Source organism: Psittacula echo (assembly GCF_963264785.1).
Source record: "Psittacula echo genome assembly, chromosome: 18".
Lineage (NCBI taxonomy): Eukaryota > Metazoa > Chordata > Aves > Psittaciformes > Psittacidae > Psittacula > Psittacula echo.
In genome coordinates, this window is record NC_137754.1 from 6,120,368 (window position 1) to 6,143,421 (window position 23,054).

At 47.7% G+C, this 23,054-nt stretch overlaps 1 protein-coding gene across 4 annotated transcripts in view; it reads right to left on the reverse strand.

Annotated features, from left to right (window-relative positions):
- ZBTB44 (zinc finger and BTB domain containing 44) overlaps positions 1 to 20,451 on the reverse strand; it is a 38,276-nt gene extending 17,825 nt beyond the window's left edge. For all 4 annotated transcript variants that reach the window (XM_080631609.1, XM_080631608.1, XM_080631607.1 and 1 more), the window contains exons 1-2: positions 20,309 to 20,451; positions 2,237 to 3,306 (exon numbers count right to left, since the gene is read on the reverse strand). In XM_080631609.1, coding sequence (XP_080487735.1) covers positions 2,237 to 3,254 — 1,018 coding nt within the window. In that variant the 5' untranslated portion in view covers positions 3,255 to 3,306; positions 20,309 to 20,451. The remainder of the gene's footprint in view (positions 1 to 2,236; positions 3,307 to 20,308) is intronic.
- Positions 20,452 to 23,054: the final 2,603 nt, after the last annotated feature.

The window sequence follows — 23,054 nt, forward strand, 5'->3', positions numbered from 1 at the left end:
TCTAAGGGAGAACATGGTGTAATAACATGCTCAATAACAGATTTACGTTTAAACATTATCATCACTACAGCCAAGATCCTCTGCCCTGTGCCATACAAGTGCTCAGGTACATGACCACAGTGGTATAAAATTGACAATCATAGAAACACGGAACCCCAAACTGGTTTGGGTTGGAAGGGACCTTAAAGCTCATCCAGTTCCATGGCCACGGGCAGGGACACCTTCCACTAGAGCAGGTTGCTCCAAGCCCCTGTGTTCAACCTGGCCTTGAACACTGCCAGGGATGGGGCAGCCACAGCTTCTCTGGGCATCCTGTGCCAGCGCTCTTCCAGGCTGAACAGCCCCAGTGTTCTCAGTCTGTCTCCATGTGGGAGCTGCTCCAGCCCCTGCCCATCCTCGTGGCCTCCTCTGCGCTTGCTCCAGCAGCTCCATGTCCTTCTGACGCTGGGGACCCCAGAACTGCACACAGTGCTGCAAGTGGGGTCCCATGAGAGCAGAACAGGAAAAAGAAGATGGCAAACTTTATCCCAAAGAACATGTGGCCTCAAGACAGACGCCTGTTGAGTTCAGATGTGATGTGCAGAGTCACTCGTCAACTGAAATCACCTCAGGCCCTTCCAAAGTTCCAGCTCTAAGGAGTTAAAACCTATTCTTGACCAAGGACCACTTTTCCTGGAGACTTCCCAGCAGAGTTTTTAATCTATGTACTATTTTGGCAACCTACTTCAAGAGTTATATTTAAACTGATATTAAGTTTGCTTGGCAGAAAGAAAGAGCCTTATCTCCAGCAAATAAAACATTTTCCATCTAAAATATCAACACGTGAGCTATACAAATGAGGAACAAACCCAACACCATAAGGCTTGAATGGAAAATACATGCATTACTTTTCAGTGACTATTACTTGAGTAGTTTACCAACACTGACTCTATAGTGCAACCCTGAAATAGTCAGACTGATGGATTTATTTCCTTTAAAGCAGGCGCAGTGTTATGCTGACCAAACTAAACATATAATAACACAGGCTTTATTTATGTGCTTTGTTGTCCTTTATTTATTTACCTAACTGAAACAGCCTTTCATGTATACATTATTTGAATGAAGCAGACTAGTACATGTGCCATTCTTGCCCTCTTCAAACAAACCAGGCTTTATTAAACATCTCAGAGCAAACAAACTACCAAGCACAGGCCAAGCCACTGAACTGAAAGCAAAAGAGCTGATTTGGGCCAAATTTGGGTAATTAAACCAGAAATAGTGCAAAACCTCTGACTTCCTAAAAGCCATTCAATGCATTCTGTGCAGAGGAAAGAAAGGGGTTGTTACAGTATCCCTGAAGTATTAGCTATTAATACACAGCTGGAAGAACCCAAAACTGGATTCAAATTGTCTTTCATGGAAAATAAAAGGTTTCTCTCAGCAGCTGGCAGTATTTGAAGAAGCAACTTGAGACCCAAATCCCACAGAAATGGAAAGATTCTCAGTATTAAGACTGTGGTTTTGTTTCTGTCTGGGGCATTAAGATGACAGTGTTCCATCACTTACTTTCGCAAATCTTCTTACAAAGGCTCTCGCTGTTATGATTAGACAAGATTTCATGTCCCATTCTATCCCTCTGTGGCTACACCCACAAGTCTCTCAGATTTGGTGTGGCAGCTCAGTTGAGATCATGCCTTTTAGAATCCCAGACTGGTTTGGGCTGGAAGGGTCCTTAAAGCTCATCCAGTTCCAACCCCCTGCCATGGGCAGGGACACCTTCCACTAGAGCAGCTTGCTCCAAGCCCCGTACTTGAACACTACCAGGGATGTGACAGCCACAACTTCTCTCGGCGTTCAGTTCACATGGAAGAACTTCCTTACATCTGACCTAAATCTCCCCTGTTTAAGTTTAAACCCATCACTCTTTGTCCTATTGCTACAGTCCCTGATGAAGAGTCCCCAATTTGATACTAATAAAACCAGAATAATTTTCCTCCGTCGACCAATTAGAGGTGAGAACGGGTTCTCGATCTCTACTGAATAAGATCTTTCAACAGGCTTCCTTTCATAGATGCTTTTTGCAAAGTTAAAGAGCTCCAAATCCCATCCCCACATCAGGGTTTATATGTAACATTTCATAAAACAGTGAAGAAACAGGCAGTTTCCCAAATGTAAAGCAGGAAAAAAATACAAAGCAGTGTTATCAAGTGCACATATGCCTATTTGTACACGTATCTAACTCCAGAGATACTCATACCTATAGAGGAAGACTGTGGGCTGATCAGAAGATCCTCCTGCACTTGTTCACTTCCTGGGACTGTCTGTTGATCGCTTAGGGAGCTCTGGGATGCGCTAACAGGCTGTGATACTTCCTCATGAACCTCCTCATCACTTAACCTTTCCACTTTGACACGCACGTCTTCCTCAATGACCAGGGGAGAACTGGCTTTTGTGCTCTCACAAGTCACATAATCTGTAATTCTCCTGTTGGCCTCGGAGGGCCCAGGCATTTCCAAAGTCCTCGAGTTCTCCGCCTGCTTCACCTTCTCAGACTGGAGTCTTCGATCAATTCCAAAAGGAAAAGTCCAGGGAAAAGCTAGGGATGAGTCCACGGGCTGATTTCTGGACTCTGGGTAAGAAGTTGAAGGATTCAGCACTTGGGGGGAACTTGTTTGGGTGTTACATTTAATAGGGCTCTCTGGGGACATCACGATGTAGCTTTTGCGCTTCCTCCGCGACTCACGGCACACGGGGATGGTCCTTTCCACCACGCTGCACTCGGAGGACACAGGAGAAAGGCTGCCATCCCGAGAGGTGAAATTGCAGTTTGCACTGTTCTCCTGCCCGGCATCCAGCACCTTCTCCTGCTGGCTGTTGGGAGTATTCCAGAGAATGCTGGACTTCATGAACTCTGAGCACGTGCTAGCCACGCTGAACATCTGCATGTAGCTGGCTGCAGCCAACACGTCAATGATGTTTTCCGTGTTAATAGACAGCGTTGCTGTGTAAGCATATTCCAGGAGAGGGATAAATCCAGTCACCGTCACGTGGTGCAGGTCTAACACGCTCTTGCTCTCATCTTCTGCTTGGCCAACGAGTTTGGAACGGAAGAAATCGCTGCAGGCTGCCAAAACCACCTTGTGAGCCCGGAAGATCTTGTCCTGGACGCGGATGGTGATGTCGCAGAAGTGGCCGTCGTTGCGGAGCATGTTGAGCTTGCCCAGCATCTCCTGGCTGTGAGCAGGGGAGTTGTGAGTGAAGGTTTTCACACCCATCTTTTCACCGCTCTGCTAGAGTTCTTGCCACATACGAGAGACCACAGGTATCCTGGAACAAAGAGGAGAGGTGTCATTTTCATCTCTGAAAGCAGAAGGGGCTTCATGATTATAAGAATCCATGAAGAAAATCCAGGCAAACCTCCTCAGGTCAGGGTTTTCTAGGATCCACACTTTGTGCAATGGAATATCTCTACAGAAATGCAACGACACACGTGGCATTTCCAAAACCACAGAGCAAATTTACCCATTTTAGCTTTGCAGTTTATCATAGAATCAATCAGGTTGGGAAGGACCTTTAAGATCATCGAGTCTAACCATCGCCCCACTAACAGCATCCTTCACATTTCTGCTACTGCCCACTGAAAACGCAGTTTAAGGAAACAAAAATGCTAAAAAAGCCTTTCTGAAGCTATCAGCTGTGTAAAAAACCTGTATTTTTATTTTCTGGGCACACAAATGGTTCTTAAACCTGACAGATTTTGCTGAATGATTCCTTAAAGTGGAAAAGATATTAGGCTGGGTGCACTTCCAAGTGTGCAGGAGCAGGCAAAGCTCCCAGAGAAGGTATTTCATAGCAGAAAAGCTTTAGAGAAACTACAGCATGAATTTGCTGAGGGCAGAGTTCAAGCTGGTAAACATAAAATAACAGTTGCCAGGAGCTCTGCTTTGCTGCTGTGGTGCAGGTACTGGCTGCCTAAAGCTGCTTTTATTAACTAGTTTTGGACTAGGATGAGAAGTTATTGAACATTCCTTCCAAAACACACTGGATTATAAGCCTCCAAGGGAAGTCTAAATCAAATACACACAAATTGATTTGATATATGTGATGAATAAGACAAGGAGGGCAACTGCTTTCTCCTGAAAAATACATAACTGCCTTCTTGTGGGAGCAAACATGTTCTGTGTGCTGAAGGAGCAGAAGGGAGTGTGCACCTCACACTCTGCAAGTTTGAAGGCTGCTGCAGCATCTGAGAACTAAATGTCTCTGATTTGAGGGAGGATGAAGCTGATCCACAGCTCCCTCCCTCTGCGACACGGTGCCAAGCTCTGTCCAGACATGCCCTGCCCCTGCATGGAACCTCTGCTGTCACCAAGGCTGCCTCTACTTGCAGAGAGCAGAGCATCTCCCAACAAGGAGAATCAGCTCCTGGGTTTCCTCCAGTTATTTCTGGATAATTTCCCTGTAAAGGAAACAAAAGCCATCAGGTTTCACCTTCTTAAGCCCCCTGCCAAGCTGCCATGAAGAGTCTCCTGTGGTCCACATGACTCGCACAACTAACATGCTATAGAAATATCATCTCAGGAAAGCTGGTGGTTAAACATCAGCAACAGAGTTGGATGTGATTATATCCAGGAGTCAGCCAACTGCTTCACATCATCCTTCTCCTTTCCCTTACACGTCCACAGACACACACCTCGCTTGCAAATGGAGCTTCGCAGATACAAAGAGCAAGTTTGAAACAGCTCACCCAAATCTCCCGAGTCTTAGCACAGATTTAAATGGCAGCTGTCAGAGTCTACCCTTGTTCTATAGACATCACTTGGCTGCTTCTTGTTCCTACGATTTCACTTTTGATACTGCAAACCCTTCCAGAGGAAAAACATCTCTTGAAGAGAACAGATTAACCAGGAGTTAATACATGTAAAGTCTGAGTGAAACTATAAGGGCCATTTGGATTTAAAATGCAGTTTCAGACTCCTGCAGAGGAACAAGTTAAGAACAAGCAAAACACTCTCTCTGGTGAAAGAAAATCGTATCAACCTCAAGAGGCATCTTGAAGATCCAGCCTGTTTGTTCTCCAGCATGAATCAAACGAAAAGCATATGCCACTGATCTCAGAGCAAAATCCTACGGTAAAATCTTAAACAGCATATTCCAAACTGGCCTTGGGATACCCTTCCTGCTGAATTCCCAGTTGCTGCAGCAGCTCCTTGGCACATGGGAAGTGCAAAGAACTTTTGTTAGCAACTAGCTACAAAAAGAATAATACATTTTCAAGGGTTATCTGTATATCTGGTATTTAGATCTAGTACCAACACCTAGTTATAAACAAGGAGAAAAGTCTAAGCACGTAAGTCTTATATGCCCCGAAGACAAACCCATCTTCCTTCTCTCTCAATCTGAATGAGTAATGCTCATCCTTCTAAGTGTGACAGCTCTATTCTGTTATCCTGCTCTGAACCGTTCCTTGTTTTGCTTCCTTCCTGCCCGCCTCTCCTAGCTTCCTTTCCCCTTCTTTCATCTTTTTGCTTCCTTGCCCTTGATCTGGTTACAGAATTTAACATAAAATAGCAGATGTCAGTGATGTGCAATAAATGGATGTAGATTTATTACAGGAGCAGTGAGCCTGCCACCAATGTGGGACATGGCTCTGTACAGTCACTTCTGTACAACAGCCTTCCCCCCACTGCACTGACACCGTTCAAACAAGGGGCTCCTACAGAGGTTTTGGTGTGGACAGAGAAGTCAAAGGGGAGGGCTGAGGAGGGGGAACAGTATCAGTTCTTCACAGTTAGTCAGGTACTAAGAACACCCAATGTTTTTAGAAGGTGATTTCAACAATATGAATTCATTTCCCACATGGAAAGATGAGCCTGCTAAAGCTCAGGCAGCTTATAAAATGGTTCAATTCTCTTTGTTAACCTTTTAGGGCAGTTTTACAGCTGTGCTAAGTCACAGTGACTGAAGAGGGTAAAGGGCTGGAATGTCCCAACTTCACCTCGAGTCCAACACCTCTGGACCATCACCAGTTTGAACTGATGTTTTCTCACATCTCATTATCAGTTATAAGCTAGTCCATGACAGCAGCTCTTAGACCGTAAGATACAGGGTGAAACAGGAGGGGTTAAAGAACCATAAACCAGAAATATACACAGCAGCTTGGGGTGTGGAGACCAAGGTGCACACTAAGTGATAAGTGAGTTGGAGTTGGAAAGGCTGTTCCTCTTCGAGTCACAAACCGTCAAGTGATTTCCTAAGCAGGGACTGGGGTTGGGACCAAAGAGGCAGTCACTTCTTTCCCTTCCCAGATGCTGGAAGCACACTCCTCCTCGCACAGTCCCCACACACACACTTATGTACAATTCATCAGAACAGTTCAAGGTGACTCAGCCCATTTGTAGGGGTTTGAATCATGGTCCCTATGATAACCTTGGGGTTTTTCTTTGGAAGAGTCAGTGAATCAAACTCCCAGAGCTGTTTCCCACTCAGCTATAATCATTTTACATCAGAAGTGAGTGATTTTTTAGCACCACAAAACTGCCACCACACCTTAGGCTCTGTATCCTGATCTGCGGCAACTTACATCATGAGAACACTCACTTTTCTGAATACTAAACCCAACACACTTCAGATACATAAATACCACGTTGGCTTTAGTGCCCAGAAAGCTTAGGAAACTCCCACCCTCACGCTCACCAATCCCTCAGCTGTGAAGCCATGGTATAAATCTCATCACCAGTTATCTTTTTTAACTGAGGCCAGTCACTGGGCACTGGTTCCAGTGCCTATCAGGGTGGTGAGGCACTGGAACACCCTGAGAAGCTGTGGCTGCCCCATCCCTGGCAGTGTTCAAGGCCAGGTTCGACACAGGGGCTTGGAGCAACCTGCTCTAAAGGAAGGAGTCCCTGTCCATGGCAGGGTGTTGGAACTGGATGAGCTTTAAAACCCCTTCCAACCCAAACCAGCCTGGGATTCTATGAAACAACAGCAGCAGCCTGGGCACAGGCAAATATTCCATAGGGATAAATGTGTGACTTTATTAGCTGGCCTAATAAAGGTCCAAACTTGCGCTACAAATCTTGCCTTGTTTCACTTGATACAACTGCTGGTGGGAGCTGCCATACTGTTCTCACTCCAAAAGACTGAACAGCACCTTCTAAACTCTGTTTAAACCCATGTTTTAAGTCAGGTCAGTAAACCTGGTTTGAACTCAGCCCCCCACTGCCAAGCCTGACAGTAGGATTTCGGGATTTACGAAGAAGAGAAGGCAAACAGGAGGTTTCTGGGCTCAAAATGACGTCAATGTGCAGCGTTCGCTTTGGTGTAGTGGCATCTGTGGAATGCAAACCTGTAACCTTTAACTGCAGTGGGTGGCTGGCCCAGGGAAATGAAGCATCCAGATAAGCATGCAGGGTTTCAGCACTTCAATTTCCTCTAGGACAGTGTACTTCCAACTGCAAACGTACAAAGGAGCTTGTGTTACCTTAGACACCTTAGGGTAAAACCTGAAGCAGATGCCGAGCTGCAGTCTATAAAAGGAGGCTGAGGTGGTATTATACCCGGCAAAACACAGGAGAGCATTCAGTACTGGGGCTGGTCTAGTTCTGTCGGTTTGGGAACCAGTGCCCCAAGACATTGAACTTGCTTCCATGGTACCTTCCCTCCAAGTTTCTCAAAAGAGGACAATTTTTCAGGCATTTTCTGCTTTAAGGAGTTTGAGGGGGGGTTGTGTTCTTGGACAGCCCTCCAAGAAGGCCTCTGTCTGCCCAGCAAAGAATCACTGGTAAGTAACTGGAGAAGTCCACTTGGGAGCTGTAGTGGTAGAGCAATTTCATGTAGCAAGCTGAGGACTTGAAATGCTGCAATCCATCTATTTCTTGTGAGCAGCAATATTCCCTTTCACAGCAGAAGCCATATAAATGTGTGTGCTGTGCTTTTCCCATGTACTCCAGAAGTTCTGCACTGGATAAGGCCATTTATTTTTGTTAAAATTGGGGATTTGGCAGCTCCCATCTGCCAGAGCTTTTCAGGCTGCTGACTGCATCTACCAGTAGTGGCACTTGCAAAAAGCATTTAACTTCTTTGCACCCAGGCCTCTGTTTCATATTCCTAGCACACCTCTTAAATTGTCCCAAAACTAAACCCTATGATAACAGAAAGGAAAAGTTTTAACTAATATGCCAGGAGTAAAAGGAAGATGTGCGAGGGCATGGCCAAGTCCTAGGATGCAGTTACAGCACTCACATTAGCACTGCAACCCAAAACATCAATCTTTAATGTGGACAGGAAAAGAATGACTCAGATGATGGAAAAGGGAACTGACATGATGCAAATCTGGGAGGTGCAGTCGAATCTCACAGCTGGTGAAAGCATTGAGACAAGTAATGGGGTGCCAAAACCAGCAATTTATTCTACCAAATGCTTTTATTGTCAGTGGAGATGGTCAGCTGCAATGGGATGTCAGCTGCAACAGAAAGGAGAAAATGAGAAAATATTTACATATACATTAGAAAGGAAGGTTCAGGGCAAATTTTGCAGACTTATTTCCCCTCACATAAGAGTAGTGACTATCTCATACTGCTTTTCAGCTGTGTGTTGAATATAGAGGGAGCTGATACCCCCTACTCTTAGAGATGCCACTTATCACCCCTGCAGTACATCATTAATCATCAATTCTGGCTTTCTGCTTTAACTCTAACTAGCACCAAGGTGTGAGCTTTGGTCAGAAACCAACCTGAACGTACCAAACTCGAGCTCTCCACATGCTGGAACATGTCGGTTGCTCAATGGTGAGAAGTGGTATGCACCAGGTATGAGGCTAATGAAAGAGCTCCAATTCCAGTGCAAACTCCTAAAAAAGTTATACAATAATGACAAGTATCTGCTCAGCTTTTGTCAGGATGAGCCCAGGGCCTGCTCAGAAAATCATCCTCATGCATCACCTCGAAGTGGGGTCCCAAGTTTTGACTGAATAGAGCATGCTCCTGGCTCTTCCAAACTCCAGTAGCACGTCCCTCAACTGCCACTTGCCCTCCTGGTACACAGGGTGAGAGACACATCCACTCTCTTGACTCACAGCTGATCTGAGCAGAACTCAAGGGGCCTGTGAGAGAAGCCAAAGCAGCTTGTTAGAGACCCATACTATCAAATCCCCACTGTGAGGACGGGGAAAGGTGCTGTCCTTGCAATCCGCTTCTGCATGTGCCTGTTACCTGATTCATAGAATCACAGAATCCCAGACTGGTTTGGGTTGGAGGTACCTTAAAGCTCATCCAGTTCCAACCCCTTGCCATGGGCAGGGACACCTTCCATTTGGAGCAAGTCACTCCAAGCTCCTATGTCCAACCTGGCCTTGAACACTGCCAGGGATGGGGCAGCCACAGCTTCTCTGGGCCAGTGTTTCAGCACCCTCACAGGTAAGAGCTTCTGCCTAAGAGCTCATCTCAATCTCCTCTCTGGCAGCTACTACATGTGTACTACACTTACTTTAGGATATTAAAACCAACTCAAACCATACCACAGAGCTGTTGAACTGTGAGACCATCAGAAAGAAAGACTTGTAAACCATCACTTGTAAACCAGCATCACTGTTTTTCAGGAGCTGTTGTTTCACACACCTAACGTGAAGCTCAATGTGTCTTACGGATTTTTGGGCTGTTTTCCTGATTAGTCATTTGCATGGAAATGAAGATGTACAAATTCAGCAGTCATGTTCTGACAGCGTGGCAGGAGGTATTAAAGAGAGCCTGGAAGTATTACAGCATGAAGAGGAGCTTATGTTGGAGCCCAGCACACAGCAGAGGATGGATATTTGTTCCCCCAAACCAAACCAGATCCACAAACCTGCCAAAATTCCCCAGTGATGGAACAGAACAAGACACAGCACTCACCTATTTGGGTCAACACATCTTCCAGCATGTCCTGTGTCTGTTTGAAATCCCCAAACATGTCCTGGAACTCAGAAACCAGCTCTTCCAACCCCTGCATCTGGCCAAACGCACAAATCATCTGCCTGAGTGTAATAGATTACAGATGCCAAGGCCACATGCAGTAACTGCACCAGCAGCCACATCCTTGCAGCAGACTCTTGTGCAGCTCTCGCTTGTCATTTCCTCATCAAAGTGACACTTCTAGATTCATTCTTGTCCCTTCTCATCCCGTTTATATGGCCAACAGATGTGACTGAACTCACAGTGGCAAGAGAATTAAATCCTAATGTAAACCTTTGTTTTCAGTTTCAGTTGGAGGAGCTGTCTTAGAGCTGGAATTCAAGTCACACACAGTGAAATCTAACCTGCTAAATGGTCACACTGGCTCCTGGGCAACACCAATAGTCTGTACAGTGTTGGAAACAGCCATGGCCAACAGCAGACCCTGCTGAGTGATGGGAGAAGCTGAGAGCTGACAACAGCTTGTGCTCAAAAGTGCTTGGAAACCACTGGCAGACAACAGAGAGCTCGGTATGAAGGCACGGAGTGTGCTAGATGAATCCAGAGAGAAGATTAAAGCATAGTTACAACACCCAGCCTAGATAAAACTTGCAGATTAAGATCACGCTGTAGGCATGTAAAACATGTTACCACTCCTTTCATTAGAAGTCAGTCTAAAGCTGTTTCCATCACTCTGCTGTGATTACAACCAAGCTTTCATTCTCAAGGTGCTAGTGTACCAAGAGAAGAAGCAGGAGTGTTCAAAGATCATCTCCTTCTGTGGCAGGCACCTGCCAGCAAGCTTAGCAACATCAACGCTGTGTTATTTCCATCACTCAAATATTTAGTGCAGGAGCTCTGATTGTTTAAAAATATAGATGTTTTCATCTCTCCAAGATAGATGATTATAGGTGCTGGTATACAAGTACAGCAATGTGGCTAAATGGAAACAAGCTGAAGAAAAGAAGAAGAAAACAAACAGAAAACGGGACAGCACCTGTGTTTACTGAACATGAAGCGTGTAAAGCTGCCTGGAGAATGTGTTTTTGAGGGAAGAAAAAGCAATGCCACCTATGATGAGAACTTCATTACAGTGTTTGAGTAACATGACATGCAGTTATTAGTGAAAACAAGGAGATGAACAGACAAAGTGAAGCTGAGGAGCTGACTGAAAAGAAGTCATTCGTGTACTTGAAATAATTTGAAGGATTTACCTCTCAAGTGCCATGAGGACTTGTCTTAGCAATGATCTCCCAATGCTTCCATAGAGACACTGGCTCAGAAAATGCTGATGGAAAGGTTAAGATGTACTGTCAGCACAACGCAGAGACAAATGATTGAGAACTGGAGGCCTAGGAACAGAATGAAATTCATGGGAAACCTAAGAGTATGAAATTAAAGCCTCAATATTATATATTAGGGAGCAAATAACGGACTTGAGCTAGAACCTGGAAGCTAAATGAGTTAAAAGTGACTTGGGAGTAAGATCTCCACATGATTAAATTCAAATTGAAAGTCCCACAGACAACTCAACTATTTGAACACCCCATGTTTTGGTCAGGGATTTGTTAATATTCATTTTAACTTCCTGAAAGGCTCCCAGGAGAGTCTCTTATCTGTGCAGCTCCCTCTTAACGTGTCTCTAAAGTAAAGTATACTCAGACCTTTACAGCAGCTGACTTCATCAGGTGAACTTTCAGCTGGGAACATGTACCAGCTAGAAGTGATAGGGCATACATTAAGTGTGCTGATCAGCAAGACAGCACCTCTTAATCTTGGGATCTAATTAAAAGAAGAGATTACAATAATCAGGGCAGCTCAGCAGCGTGCGATGTATGTAAATGGTTGCTCTGACGCCACTGACGGCTTCTAATGCAACAGCTAGAAGAAAAGGTACTTCTTGAAACCAGCTACAGACACATAAAGAAGATAGACATTATTTTCTTAAGACTCTCTATCTTTCTACTTAACTGAGGTTCATGGCTCAAACAAATTCCATGTTTCATGCAGCAGCTGATCTCTTAAATAAGATTTCTTCCAGTACCTAAAGTGGCTGACAAGAAATCTGGAGAGGAGGTTCGGACAAGGGCCTGTAGGGACAGGCCAAGGGGAATGGCTTTAACCTGCCAGAGGGGAGACTGAGATGAGCTCTTAGGCAGAAGCTCTTCCCTGTGAGGGTGCTGAGGCGCTGGCACAGGGTGCCCAGAGAAGCTGTGGCTGCCCCATCCCTGGCAGTGTTCAAGGCCAGGTTGGACACAGGGGCTTGGAGCAACCTGCTCTAGTGTGAGGTGTCCCTGCCTGTAGCAGGGGTTGGAACTGGATGAGCTTTAAGGTCCCTTCCAACCCAAACCAGTCTGGGATTCTATGGTTTATCTGCGGGGAATTTAAAACAGTAACTTTGCACCATTCTGACGCAAAGACCTTCAGGAACACTATCAGGAACAATATTCTGGCTACTGTACTCCTAATGACATGAAAGGAACTACCCGTGTTGTCACAGCCTTCCGCATGCCCCAAGCCTTGTTTTCCCAAGAGTTCTCCAAGTTTCAGTGTGATTATGTGCAGTCAGCTCTTTCAGACAACAGAATGTTACCATTCACTGCTTAAAAGGCCCCAGATTTAACTTGTTGCCTTTTAGAAGCTGTTGTGTGAAGTACAAACCTTATGTGCCTAATATAGCTTTCACATGCTTGAATAAGCAAACCAGATAAACACCACCTTCACTTCAAGCTTCTTATCGTAGCAACCTCACATCAGTGTTCCAGATACTGCAGAGGCTCTAACACCATGAGCTGTAACTGCTAAAAGGTCTTTTAGAGACTGAATTATGTTTATTCTCATAATACAAATTAGAGTGAACTTCACTAAGTAGAATGTATTGAGATGTTTCACAGCAGATTCACTGCCCTGCAATTTGGGTTGTTCACAAGGTCTTTGAACAGCACATGATCAAACTATTACTGGTATTACCAGAGCACTCTGGAGGTGTGTTTGTGCCATCAAGACAGAAGCAAATCTCACTTCTTTCAAGTTGTTTTGTTCCTAGAATAAAAGCAACAGGTGAATTCATAGTCCCCTTCATATCCTCACTGTAGGCAAGTGCCACAGGACGTAATCAGATTATGGAGTGATGCGTTACATCCCTGAGGCACACATTCAAATTTAACCACTCTTTCCATGACAGTGCTCATGCATAATTTTTATGGGATCCTCATGGCTCCTTTGCACTTTCACTCTGTGCAAAGCCAGGTTAAATCTTTCCCAAATTTATCAGTGTGGAAAAGCCATTACATGAGTGTTTCCCTTGCTAAAGAGTGAGGCTTTGGGTTTATAGTCTTTGGTCTTTAACAGGAGTACAAACAAACGACACAAAACCAAACCAAGCTGAACATTAAATTCTTTCAAGTACTGCAAATTGCCAGAAAATATCCATAAAGTGCTTTCATTTGTCACATGGCAGCAACTTTCTAGATTAAACTAACTCCAGAAAGCCGTTTCTTCTAGTTTTACCATGCCTACCCAGAGCATTTCAGTGTTCCCTCTCAGCTCTGCAAGTGTAGCAACACGAATGAACAATACACATCAAAATCACTACTCAAGCCCACTTCCCACATTAGTACTGCAGCAAAAACCTCTAAGCCCGTTTTGATGGGACCACGTGAAAGAAATTTCACGGAAGATGGCATGGGGTTTGTACCTGCAGACCAAAATAGACAAGATTTTCCTAGTAGCATCACTGCATTAGAGCCATGAAAGACTCAGAAGGCAGAAAACTTCACCTGTGCTTCCCCACACATGTATTTCTTCATTTCCTCCAAGACAAAACCAGGGCCTAAACGCCCCAACAGCAACCAAAGTGAAGGATCCCTCCTCTCTGCTGTGCCTCCTACCTTATGTGCACAAGGCTTTCATTTTTGTCACTTTGAAATGCCAAACCTGTCTCCTCATTTTCCAGAAACAAACGACTGTAACTGCATATCACCATCATTAGGTTGCTGACAGCCAAATTTGGCTAAGTGCTGGTTTTTACTAGTTCAGCACAAAGCTTACCTGTCAACCCATGTATTGTTTGAAATATTCAGGTTTATGACAAAAAAATGACAGCTTCCCTTCTCTCACTTTTATTTTGGATGAGCAAGGAAGTGTTATACATCAGTGAAATCCACAGTAAATGAGTTTTCCCCAAGTCCAAAGCAATTCTTACACCTCCCTAAAGCACACTACTAGTCTCATTAACACCCAAAGTGCTGGAAGCCTGCGCTGCCAAGCAACACCAGCGCAAAACCTGTGTAAAGAGCAAAGGGGAGAGATCAAGGCAAATGCACACATCCTGTATAATGTGAAGAGGAGAAAAGGCAGTGCTGCTCCAGACAAGTGTGGACGGCAGCCAGCTCAAGGTGTCACAGACACATAAACAAACAGCCACCTTTCCAACGGAAGCAGCTATAAAGCATCCTGAGCAAGTTGAAGCAAGGCAGGAATTCGGTTGTGTCATCACCCTTTTAGCCCTTTATTTTGCTAATGACTTCTGCAGATAAACTTCAGTGCCTAAAAGGAGTTCTTCCTGGCCCTGAAAACTCAAAATCCTTGTATTTACCCACAAACCACCTTATCAGGTGAGCAGCAACTACCTGATTCTCCCCTTGTATGGCCAAACCTGGACTGGCAGTTATATCCATGGATCAGGTTGCAGTTAGGGCACAGTTTAACGGGTTTTCTTTCAACCTTTAGCGCCTTCACTAACACCGCACAGAAACTTCTCAGAGTAGGTCTTTCTTTCCAGGGTATCTATCCACTTAAACAAAAAAGGCACTGAAAGAAAACTGCCAAAACTCTTCGATCTGCAGAGCTTCAACACTACATAAATATCTGTCCCCAACACCCGCTAACCCACCACTGATTCCCAAACACACTAGTGGTTTCTAAAGCTCCCAGATCTCCACTTTCATGCTTCCAAAACCTTCCAGGAGGCCAGCAAGAACACACCATAACTTATTCTACAAAGCAGTCTTGGTAATACCCAAATACATATCAACCACCATCTGTAACTAGATTTATAAACCAAGATCATCTTCAGTATCTGTATTATAAAGCTAGAACAGCTCTCATTGCAATAACCACATTTATTTGTGCTTCTGAATGAGTTACACACAGTAAGTGTTTATAATACTATCACAGATGAGCTACAAAGTGTCCCTTTATTAGAAAGCATCTCTGCTCTGACAAAACCTGCCTGCATTCAGTGTTCCTGGGTAAAGCAAGCAAATAATTGTGGTCAAATCACCTCAGAACAATACAGCAGAGCTCAAATTGGAAAAAAAAGTGATGTAGAACAGCCTCCACAGACAGATGTACTAAACAGACTGGGATGATACAGCTTGGAAAAGGACTAAAAAACAACCCAAAGAAAGAACATTGAGAACACAGATGTATAAAACTGCAAATCAGGCAGTGACTGGAAAACGATTCTTTAATCTTTCTCATACATGTCTTTCTCACACAAAAACCAGGAGGCACTCAACCAGGTTCCTATTCATTGGGTTTAAAGAAACAAACCCAGGAGTTCTTTTTGCACAAATTGTGGGATTTATTGCAGAAGCTACGGGTATAAAGTGCTCAAAAGGTCTTGGCAAATCCAACAGGTCTAACAGGCGCTATCAAACATGACTAGCAGCACTTACGCTCTAGCTTGGGCCACCTCCAAACCCTTCACCTCATAGGGGAATGATTTCTGTGCTATGTGTGCTCCTTCGTTTGCCCTCTACCTGGAATACAAGAATTAAATGTATTCCTCTCTCCTACCCCATACATGTGAATTCCACTTCACCGGGTTTGCCATTCAGGTCCTACCACCCCCATTTCATTTCGGCACCCTGTACAAAGCAGGGCTAGACATTTGTTTTAATCCAGTGAAACCATTAGAAGAATCAATCTGATCTTCAAGGCAAGTTAAGAGAAATGGACCCCTATGTTTACTTTGCAGTAAGTACACAACTCTTCAATTAGATCTATATGGTACAACAGCATCTTTCAAAGCAACAGCAGCAGCCACAAGCGTGAAGCGTTTGATTTTCTTACATAAATCCATGTTTCCAGTATTATTTTTCTCTGCTTATAACTGCTGAAGTGTTAACCACCCACTTCCACATCAAAATGCTACAACAGGTAGAGGCACATCTCCCACCCAGTTCTGTTCCTGCCATCTTACACAACACTGTTTCAAAGGAAGAAGCAATTGAAGCTGCTGCCCCTTTGCAGCCATTCCCAGATTGATGCCGTATTTCAAGCGACAGACTGTGAACACGCTCTGCAACCGCGGCATTTCATTTAGAAGTCAGCACTTGACACGTTGAAGTATTTGGAATTCCTCAAGTCTGGCTGTCTGCACAGTTGCATAATTTGAGCAGGGATAACCTACTTCTAACCAGGCGAGAGGGAAGAATGTCAACAGACAATCCCTTCTACGTCAGGGGACATCTCCTTCCTCGTCACGTGCCAGCAGAAGCAGCGCTGCTTTGTCAGTTTGACTTTCTCCTCGTTTAAGCTGGTGGATTACAGTGCTTAAAAGGAGTGACGTTACACAGACAGGAATATACTCCAATGTTCTCAAAGGCCTTTGAGAAAGAAGTTTACACCATGCAACACCAGTGAAACACTAGATGTGCGCAAGCAATACAAACACCAAGATCTTCTCCGTCTCAAACACCATTCACCTCTCAGCACAGGCATCACACATCCACTCCCAAGAAGGGCATAAAACTAAAAAGCCTCCTCTGAGCATTTGGATACAACCAAAAATATTAGGCTTCACACAGGGTGAGGGGGGGCAAGAAAGCTCCTTGTGATGCTCTTCACAAAGAGATGACCCGACCCCCATAGCTGCACACATTTGCTACAGACACCACAGAACAAAACCACCCCTTTTAAAAGTTGCCAGAGTTTATGATTAACCTCCTGTTGCAACAAACATGGCAGGGATTCAGTTTCACTTGCTGACTGCCTCTTACACAAATACATAAGGAGACATACACACACACTCCCCTCCAAACCTGTCACAAAAGGAGTTCTCTCACCCTGTAAACAAAACCAGCACAAAATCTTTTGCATGGGAAAGCGAGCGCAACCCTCCCTCCTGACAAGTCAGCATCCGTGCTACATCCACCTGGGGAGACTAAAGCAGGGCTGGAAATTCCCTTCCCCTGGAAAGGGACTGCTTGGAGTGTTCACACCAATTAAAGTTTCGGATTAAAACCAGCTGTTTAAATAGAAGTAGTCCTCAGGGAGAGACACTTACAGCATTGTAACTGGTTTCTGGTATAAACAGTTGTACATCAATGGAGGCATTTATGCTGGTAGAGCTGTGTCTGCGCCAGCAGGTTAACACTTGTTCAGCTCCAGCCCCTTAAACAAATGCACTTAAACCCAGGCATGGCCTCCAGGTGCATCACACCTTGGATCTGTGTCACATGGAGACATCAAGCTGCAGGAAGAGACCTTGATGGCAGGAGAATGACAGAATCACAGAATGGCTTGGGTTGGAAAGGCCCTTAAGATCATCTAGTTCCAACCCCCCGTCATGGGCAGGGATGCCTCACATTAGGCCATGTCACTCAAGGCTCTGTCCAACCTGGCCTTGAACACTGCCAGGGATGGAGCATTTACCAAAAGCATATCACACTTAAAATACCCTAAAAAGACTCCTGCATGTTAGACCATGCCAAAGCCATTCCCACACGGTGTCACCCTGCAGGGTCCCCACACGTGATGGACAACACGACACCCAGCCTACAACAACATGGAGCTAGAAGCTGGGGAGCTCACTCACTCCACCTCTCCAGTTCCCCCGCTCAGTGGGTGAGCTTCAGCTACGTAAAAGCTAGGATAAATAGAAGAAAAATTAAAGAAGGGGAAAAGGAAAAGCCTCACAGCAGGCAGAAGCACAGGAGGACAGCGGGGGCAGACATGTAACTGAGAACATCCCCATGTGGTGATGGCACACCAAGGACCTTGTGCAAGGAAAGCAGGAGCCTTCTAGAAACATCAGAATGGGCTGGAAAACTGTGTATATGGCTGGAAAAGAAAAAGTGAATGCACTTTAGACCTGTGCTTTCCAACTGGGGACCTCCAGATACCACGGAAGCATGCAGACTACTTATTTTTACTCTAGTGGAACGCTCAGCAAAGAGACCCAGAAGTCAAAGCGAAACACAAAGTAGGGTTAAGCTGAGTGTGTCACACCACAGCATCAGCAGGACACATGAAGAAGAAGGGCTGAAAGTCTCAGTTGTGAGCAATGTAACAGGCAGCTACGAAGCAGAGCCAAGAGATAAGAAATGGGTAAGATCGGGTGACCTCAAGCACGTGTAGTGAGGAAGTGCCACAGGCTGGGGGCAGGCGCCAAAATAGCTGCTGCTGGGTGTCTGTGGGAATGTGCAAGACATGAAAGGACAGTGGAAACCTTTCCCCTGGAAGCGTGTGAGGAGGAATTCTGGCCTGCCTCCCAAAGGCAACTGGTGACACGCTGCCTGCGCCCTTCCTGATGTGCACAGCAGGGGACACAGCGCCTTCCGGTCAGCAGTCAGAGGGAATACCCTGGTGTGTGTTTATATTGAATCAGAAAATCAATCAGGTTGGAAAAGGCCTTTAAGATCATCGATTCCAACCATTCCCCAGCACTGCCAAGGCTACCACTAACCCATGGCACTGAGGGTGTGTGAACACTTGCAGGGATGGTGACTCCAGCCCTGCCCTGGGCAGCCTGTTCCAATGCCTGAGCACCCTTTGGGGAAGGAATTGTTCCTCAGCGCCACCTAAACCTCCCCCAGTGCAGCTTGAGGCCATTTCCTCTTGTCCCATCCCTTGTTCCTTGGGAGCAGACCTGGCTCCATCCTCCTGTCAGGCAGTTGTAGGGAGCAATAAGGTCCTCCCTGAGCCTTCTCTTCTCGAGACTGAACCCCCAGGTCCCTCAGCCGTTCCCCATCACACTTGTGCTCCAGGCCCTTCTCTGGCCCCACTCCAGCACCTCCATGTCTCTCTTGTAGTGAGGAGCCCAGAGCTGAGCACAGGATTCGAGGTGCAGCCTCACCAGTGCCCAGCGCAGGGGCACAGTCACTGCTTTGGTCCTGTGGTGACACCATTTCTGATGCAGGACAGGGCGTCGTTGGCCTCCTTGGCTACCTGGGCACAAGCTGCTCAGTGTGTGAGTAGGAAAAGGCAGACCCTCCATCATCAGCAGGCACAAGCTCCACAACGCACACACGAGATGGGCCAGCGAAGTCACCCCTTAAGCTTTGATGAAAGACACAAGTATGTGTATTTGGGTGATGAAAAAACACACTCTTGACAGCTTCTGCAGATAGGAAGAAACCTCCTGAGGTGTATTCAGGAGGCTGTGGTGGTCAAGCTTTGCGCGGAGAGAAGCACAGCAGCTTTATAAGCCAGCAGCACCCTTGCCCCATGTGTATGAAATGAGGCAACAGGCTCTTGGCAAGCAAGAAACAGACTATAACCCCACCCCCCCCAGCATCTGTCAATGTTTATGTTTGCATATAGGAAAATAACCCCAAATACATGGAAGGGAGAGCAGGAAAACATGAAACAGATCTTGGTGAAGGATATCCTCACTGTGCATGGCCATGGGCATGCACAGAGGTAGCACACCCGGCAGATGGGCAGCAGAGGACATGCAGAAGGGGGTGTCGTAGGGAAAACACAACAACAACAACAAAGGGACAGCGAGCACTGCCTAACACCTAGCGGGAATCCCTCTTTCCCTTCCATAAGCCTGCAGTGGGAAGCAGCAGGTATCCCGCTGGGATGCGGGAAACAACACAAATCCCTCCTTTTCCCTTCAAAACTAGACCCCAGGCAGCGCAGCTCTCTCGGGATGCACATAAACAGCATCATTCCCTATGGAGGGAGGTCACGTCCGTGTGTGTCCGGAACGCTCCGGGGAGGCTCGGGGGGTGACCCGGCCCCTCGAGGGAGGGGGACACGGGTGGGACGCGCACCAAACCCCTCCCGGCAGCCCGGGGGAGCCCGGTCCGCGCAGATCCCCCCCCAGTGCACCCATCCATCCCCACGGCAAACGCGGGTGCACAGCGGCGGAGCGCGGAGGGGGGTGAAGGGGCCGGACCGCGGGATGCAGCAGCCAAAGCCCTCCCCGGGGTGGGCGCCCGCCTGCGCGCTCAGGGCCGCGGTCCCCCGCCCCCTGAAGGGGAACCACCGGCCCCAACGACCACCATCACCATCATCATCATCATCACCACCACCACCACCACCACCATCATCACCACCACCACCACCACCACCACCACCACCATCATCATCACCATCACCACCACCACCACCACCACCACCACCACCACCACCACCACCACACCCCCCCCATGCCCGGTTACCTGCGCTCGGCCGGGTGCGCTGCGGAGAGGCCGAGCCCACCTTATCTAGGGCCGCGCCGTGGCCTTGCCATGGCGGCGGGCGGGGAGGCGGCGGCGGATGGTGGAGATGAAGGTGACGATGATGATGGTGGGGGGTGATGATGAAGGTGGTGATGATGATGATGATGATGAAGCGAAGGCCGCCGCCGCCTCCCCCTGAGGCGAGCGGAAAAAGGCGGGAAAGGAGGAGGAGGAGGTGGAAGGGGGGGGGGGGGGGGCCGTGAGGCGCGCGCGAGCCCCCCCGCGAGACGCTGCCGGCGGGGCGGGGGGGGGGGGGGGGGCGGTTCCCGGCGGGGTCCGCGAGCTCCCGCGCGCGCCGCGCCGCCCGGCCGGGCACTTTGTTTGTGTCCCACAATGCACCGCGGCGGGGCGGCGGGAGGTGGTGATTGGGGGGGGGGGGGGAAGGAGAAGAGAGGGGGAACGGCCGGGCGAGGGAAGGGCGCATGCGCAGTGCGCGGCGTTGGGACCGGCCGGCACCGGCACCCCGCGGAGGGCAGCGCTGCGGGCAGAGCGTTCCGGGGCGGGCGCGGGCCTACCGGAGAGCGGGGCCTGCCCCATAGACCGGGGTGCTCCGGGATGGGTCCTACCCTAGAGACCGGGTCCTGCCCTATAGACCGGGGTGAGCCCGGTCCTATCGCGGCGACCGGGGCGTCTGCACGCCCTCCATCGAGACTGGGGTGTGCAGCGCCCGGGGAACCGGGATGCTGAGGTCCCCCGGGATAGGACCGTGCGCACCGTGCATCCCATCCCCATCGGCGCTACAGTGCGTGCATCCCCGAGGCTAAGGACCATCCACACCGGGCATCCCAAATCCCGGTACATGCATCCCCCGGCACCAGGGCTGTGCACATGGGGCATCCCATCCGCATCGATGCTATGGTGCGTGCATCCCTGAGGCTAAGGACCATGCACACCGGGCATCCCAAATCCCGGTACATGCATCCCCCGGCACCAGGGCTGTGCATACCGGGCATCCATCCCCATCGGTGCTCCAGTGCATGCATCCCCGAGGCTAGGACCGTGCACCCCGCATGCAACCCCAGGGCCCATGCCCCTGCAACCCCCCCACCCCCTTAAGTTTAGAGTTAAGGGGGCTCTAATGAACCCACCCCTATAATTTGATCCAAATCTGGGCTAGCTCATTGTAAGCTTGGCTTAATTTCATGTGACTAGCGCAGCCATGGCTTGTTGTACCTTGTGTTGGGGGTTATTTCTCGTCATTGAGATGATGAGAGCTCAGTAAATTGCAGCAGGAAACAGACTGAGAGGCAAAGGTCCAACAATGCTCATCAGCCCTAAAATATTTCAACCCAGGCCTGGAAAACACCGCAGTAACACCAATGATGAGGCCAAACTCCTCCTTGTGCTGTCATAAAAACCCTGGGACCATTTCAGATGATTCCTGGCTAAAGTGGGGGGAGAAGCAAAGCTCTGGCCATCTCCAGGGCCGGACATTTTGCTGTTTAATTCTCCTTTGGTTTAATAAACTCTTGTGCAGGTCTTGCCTTCAAAATGCTGCTCCATTGGAGGTGTTTGATAGTGAAACGCTTGCAAATGGAGTGGTTTCTGTCAACCAAGAGCCAACGCCGTTACCTGAAGATGCTGAATCCGATTTGTCTCCATGGCGCAGTTGTCCTTGTGGAATGGCTTCAAAATGCTGATCCATAACAATAGGAATCATTGAATCCCAGCCTGGTTTGGATTGGAAGGGACCTCAAAGCTCATCCAGTTCCACAGGCAGGGACCCCTTCCACTGGAGCAGCTTGCTCCAAGCCCCTGTGTCCAACCTGGCCTTGAACACTGCCAGGGATGGGGCAGCCACAGCTTCTCTGGGCACCCTGGGCCAGCGCCTCAGCACCCTCACAGGGAAGAGCTTCTGCCTAAGAGCTCATCTCAGTCTCCCCTCTGGCAGGTTAAAGCCATTCCCCTTGGCCTGTCCCTACAGGCCCTTGTCCAAAGCCCCTCTCCAGATTTCCCCTTTAGGCACTGGAGCTACTCTAAGGTCTCCCCTTCAGGAGCCTTCTCTTCTCCAGCCCAGCTCTCTCAGCCTGGCTCCAGAGCAGGGATGCTTGGTCCTTACTGAGGGTTTGTATCCTGCTTGAGACTTGCCTGTGGGCTTTGCACAGGAGCGAAATAGGATCCAAACCCCTCACATTCACATCTGGAAGACTGAAGTTCAGCGTGGTTATGTTCTCACCATGCTCTGATGTGATAACAGAATAAAGCAGTTAAACCAACTTGTAAACCTGCCCAGAATAAGCCATAAAACCGCTCAGTGAAACACCACCCTGACCTAGTTTTTAAGGAATTAATTCGTTAGATATAAATCCCATGAGAAGAAAGCATGGATAGGATACCCAGGCTTCCCCCCGCGCAGGGATGAGCTCAGGATGCTCAGATCAGCATAGAGACCTTGGATTTGCCTCCAAATCAATGGCATTTTCCCAATGGGAAAGCAAGCTGCCTTGGTTCTCCAGCAATTCCTGGAGCTGTGTCATCTGCTGGAGTAACTCAGGGAGGGAGCTGTGCTGATTTACTCCTGCTCGGGTTCCCTGACTTGCTGGGTCATCCTTTACTGCTGTTTGCAGATCACAGCAGGAGGCATTGCAATGAATTCCCAGAGTTCTCCCGGTATTTTCCTGGGAAGGGGATTTGCTCCTATGTACATTTTACAACACCATGGCCTCCATTCATGGGCACAGATGGA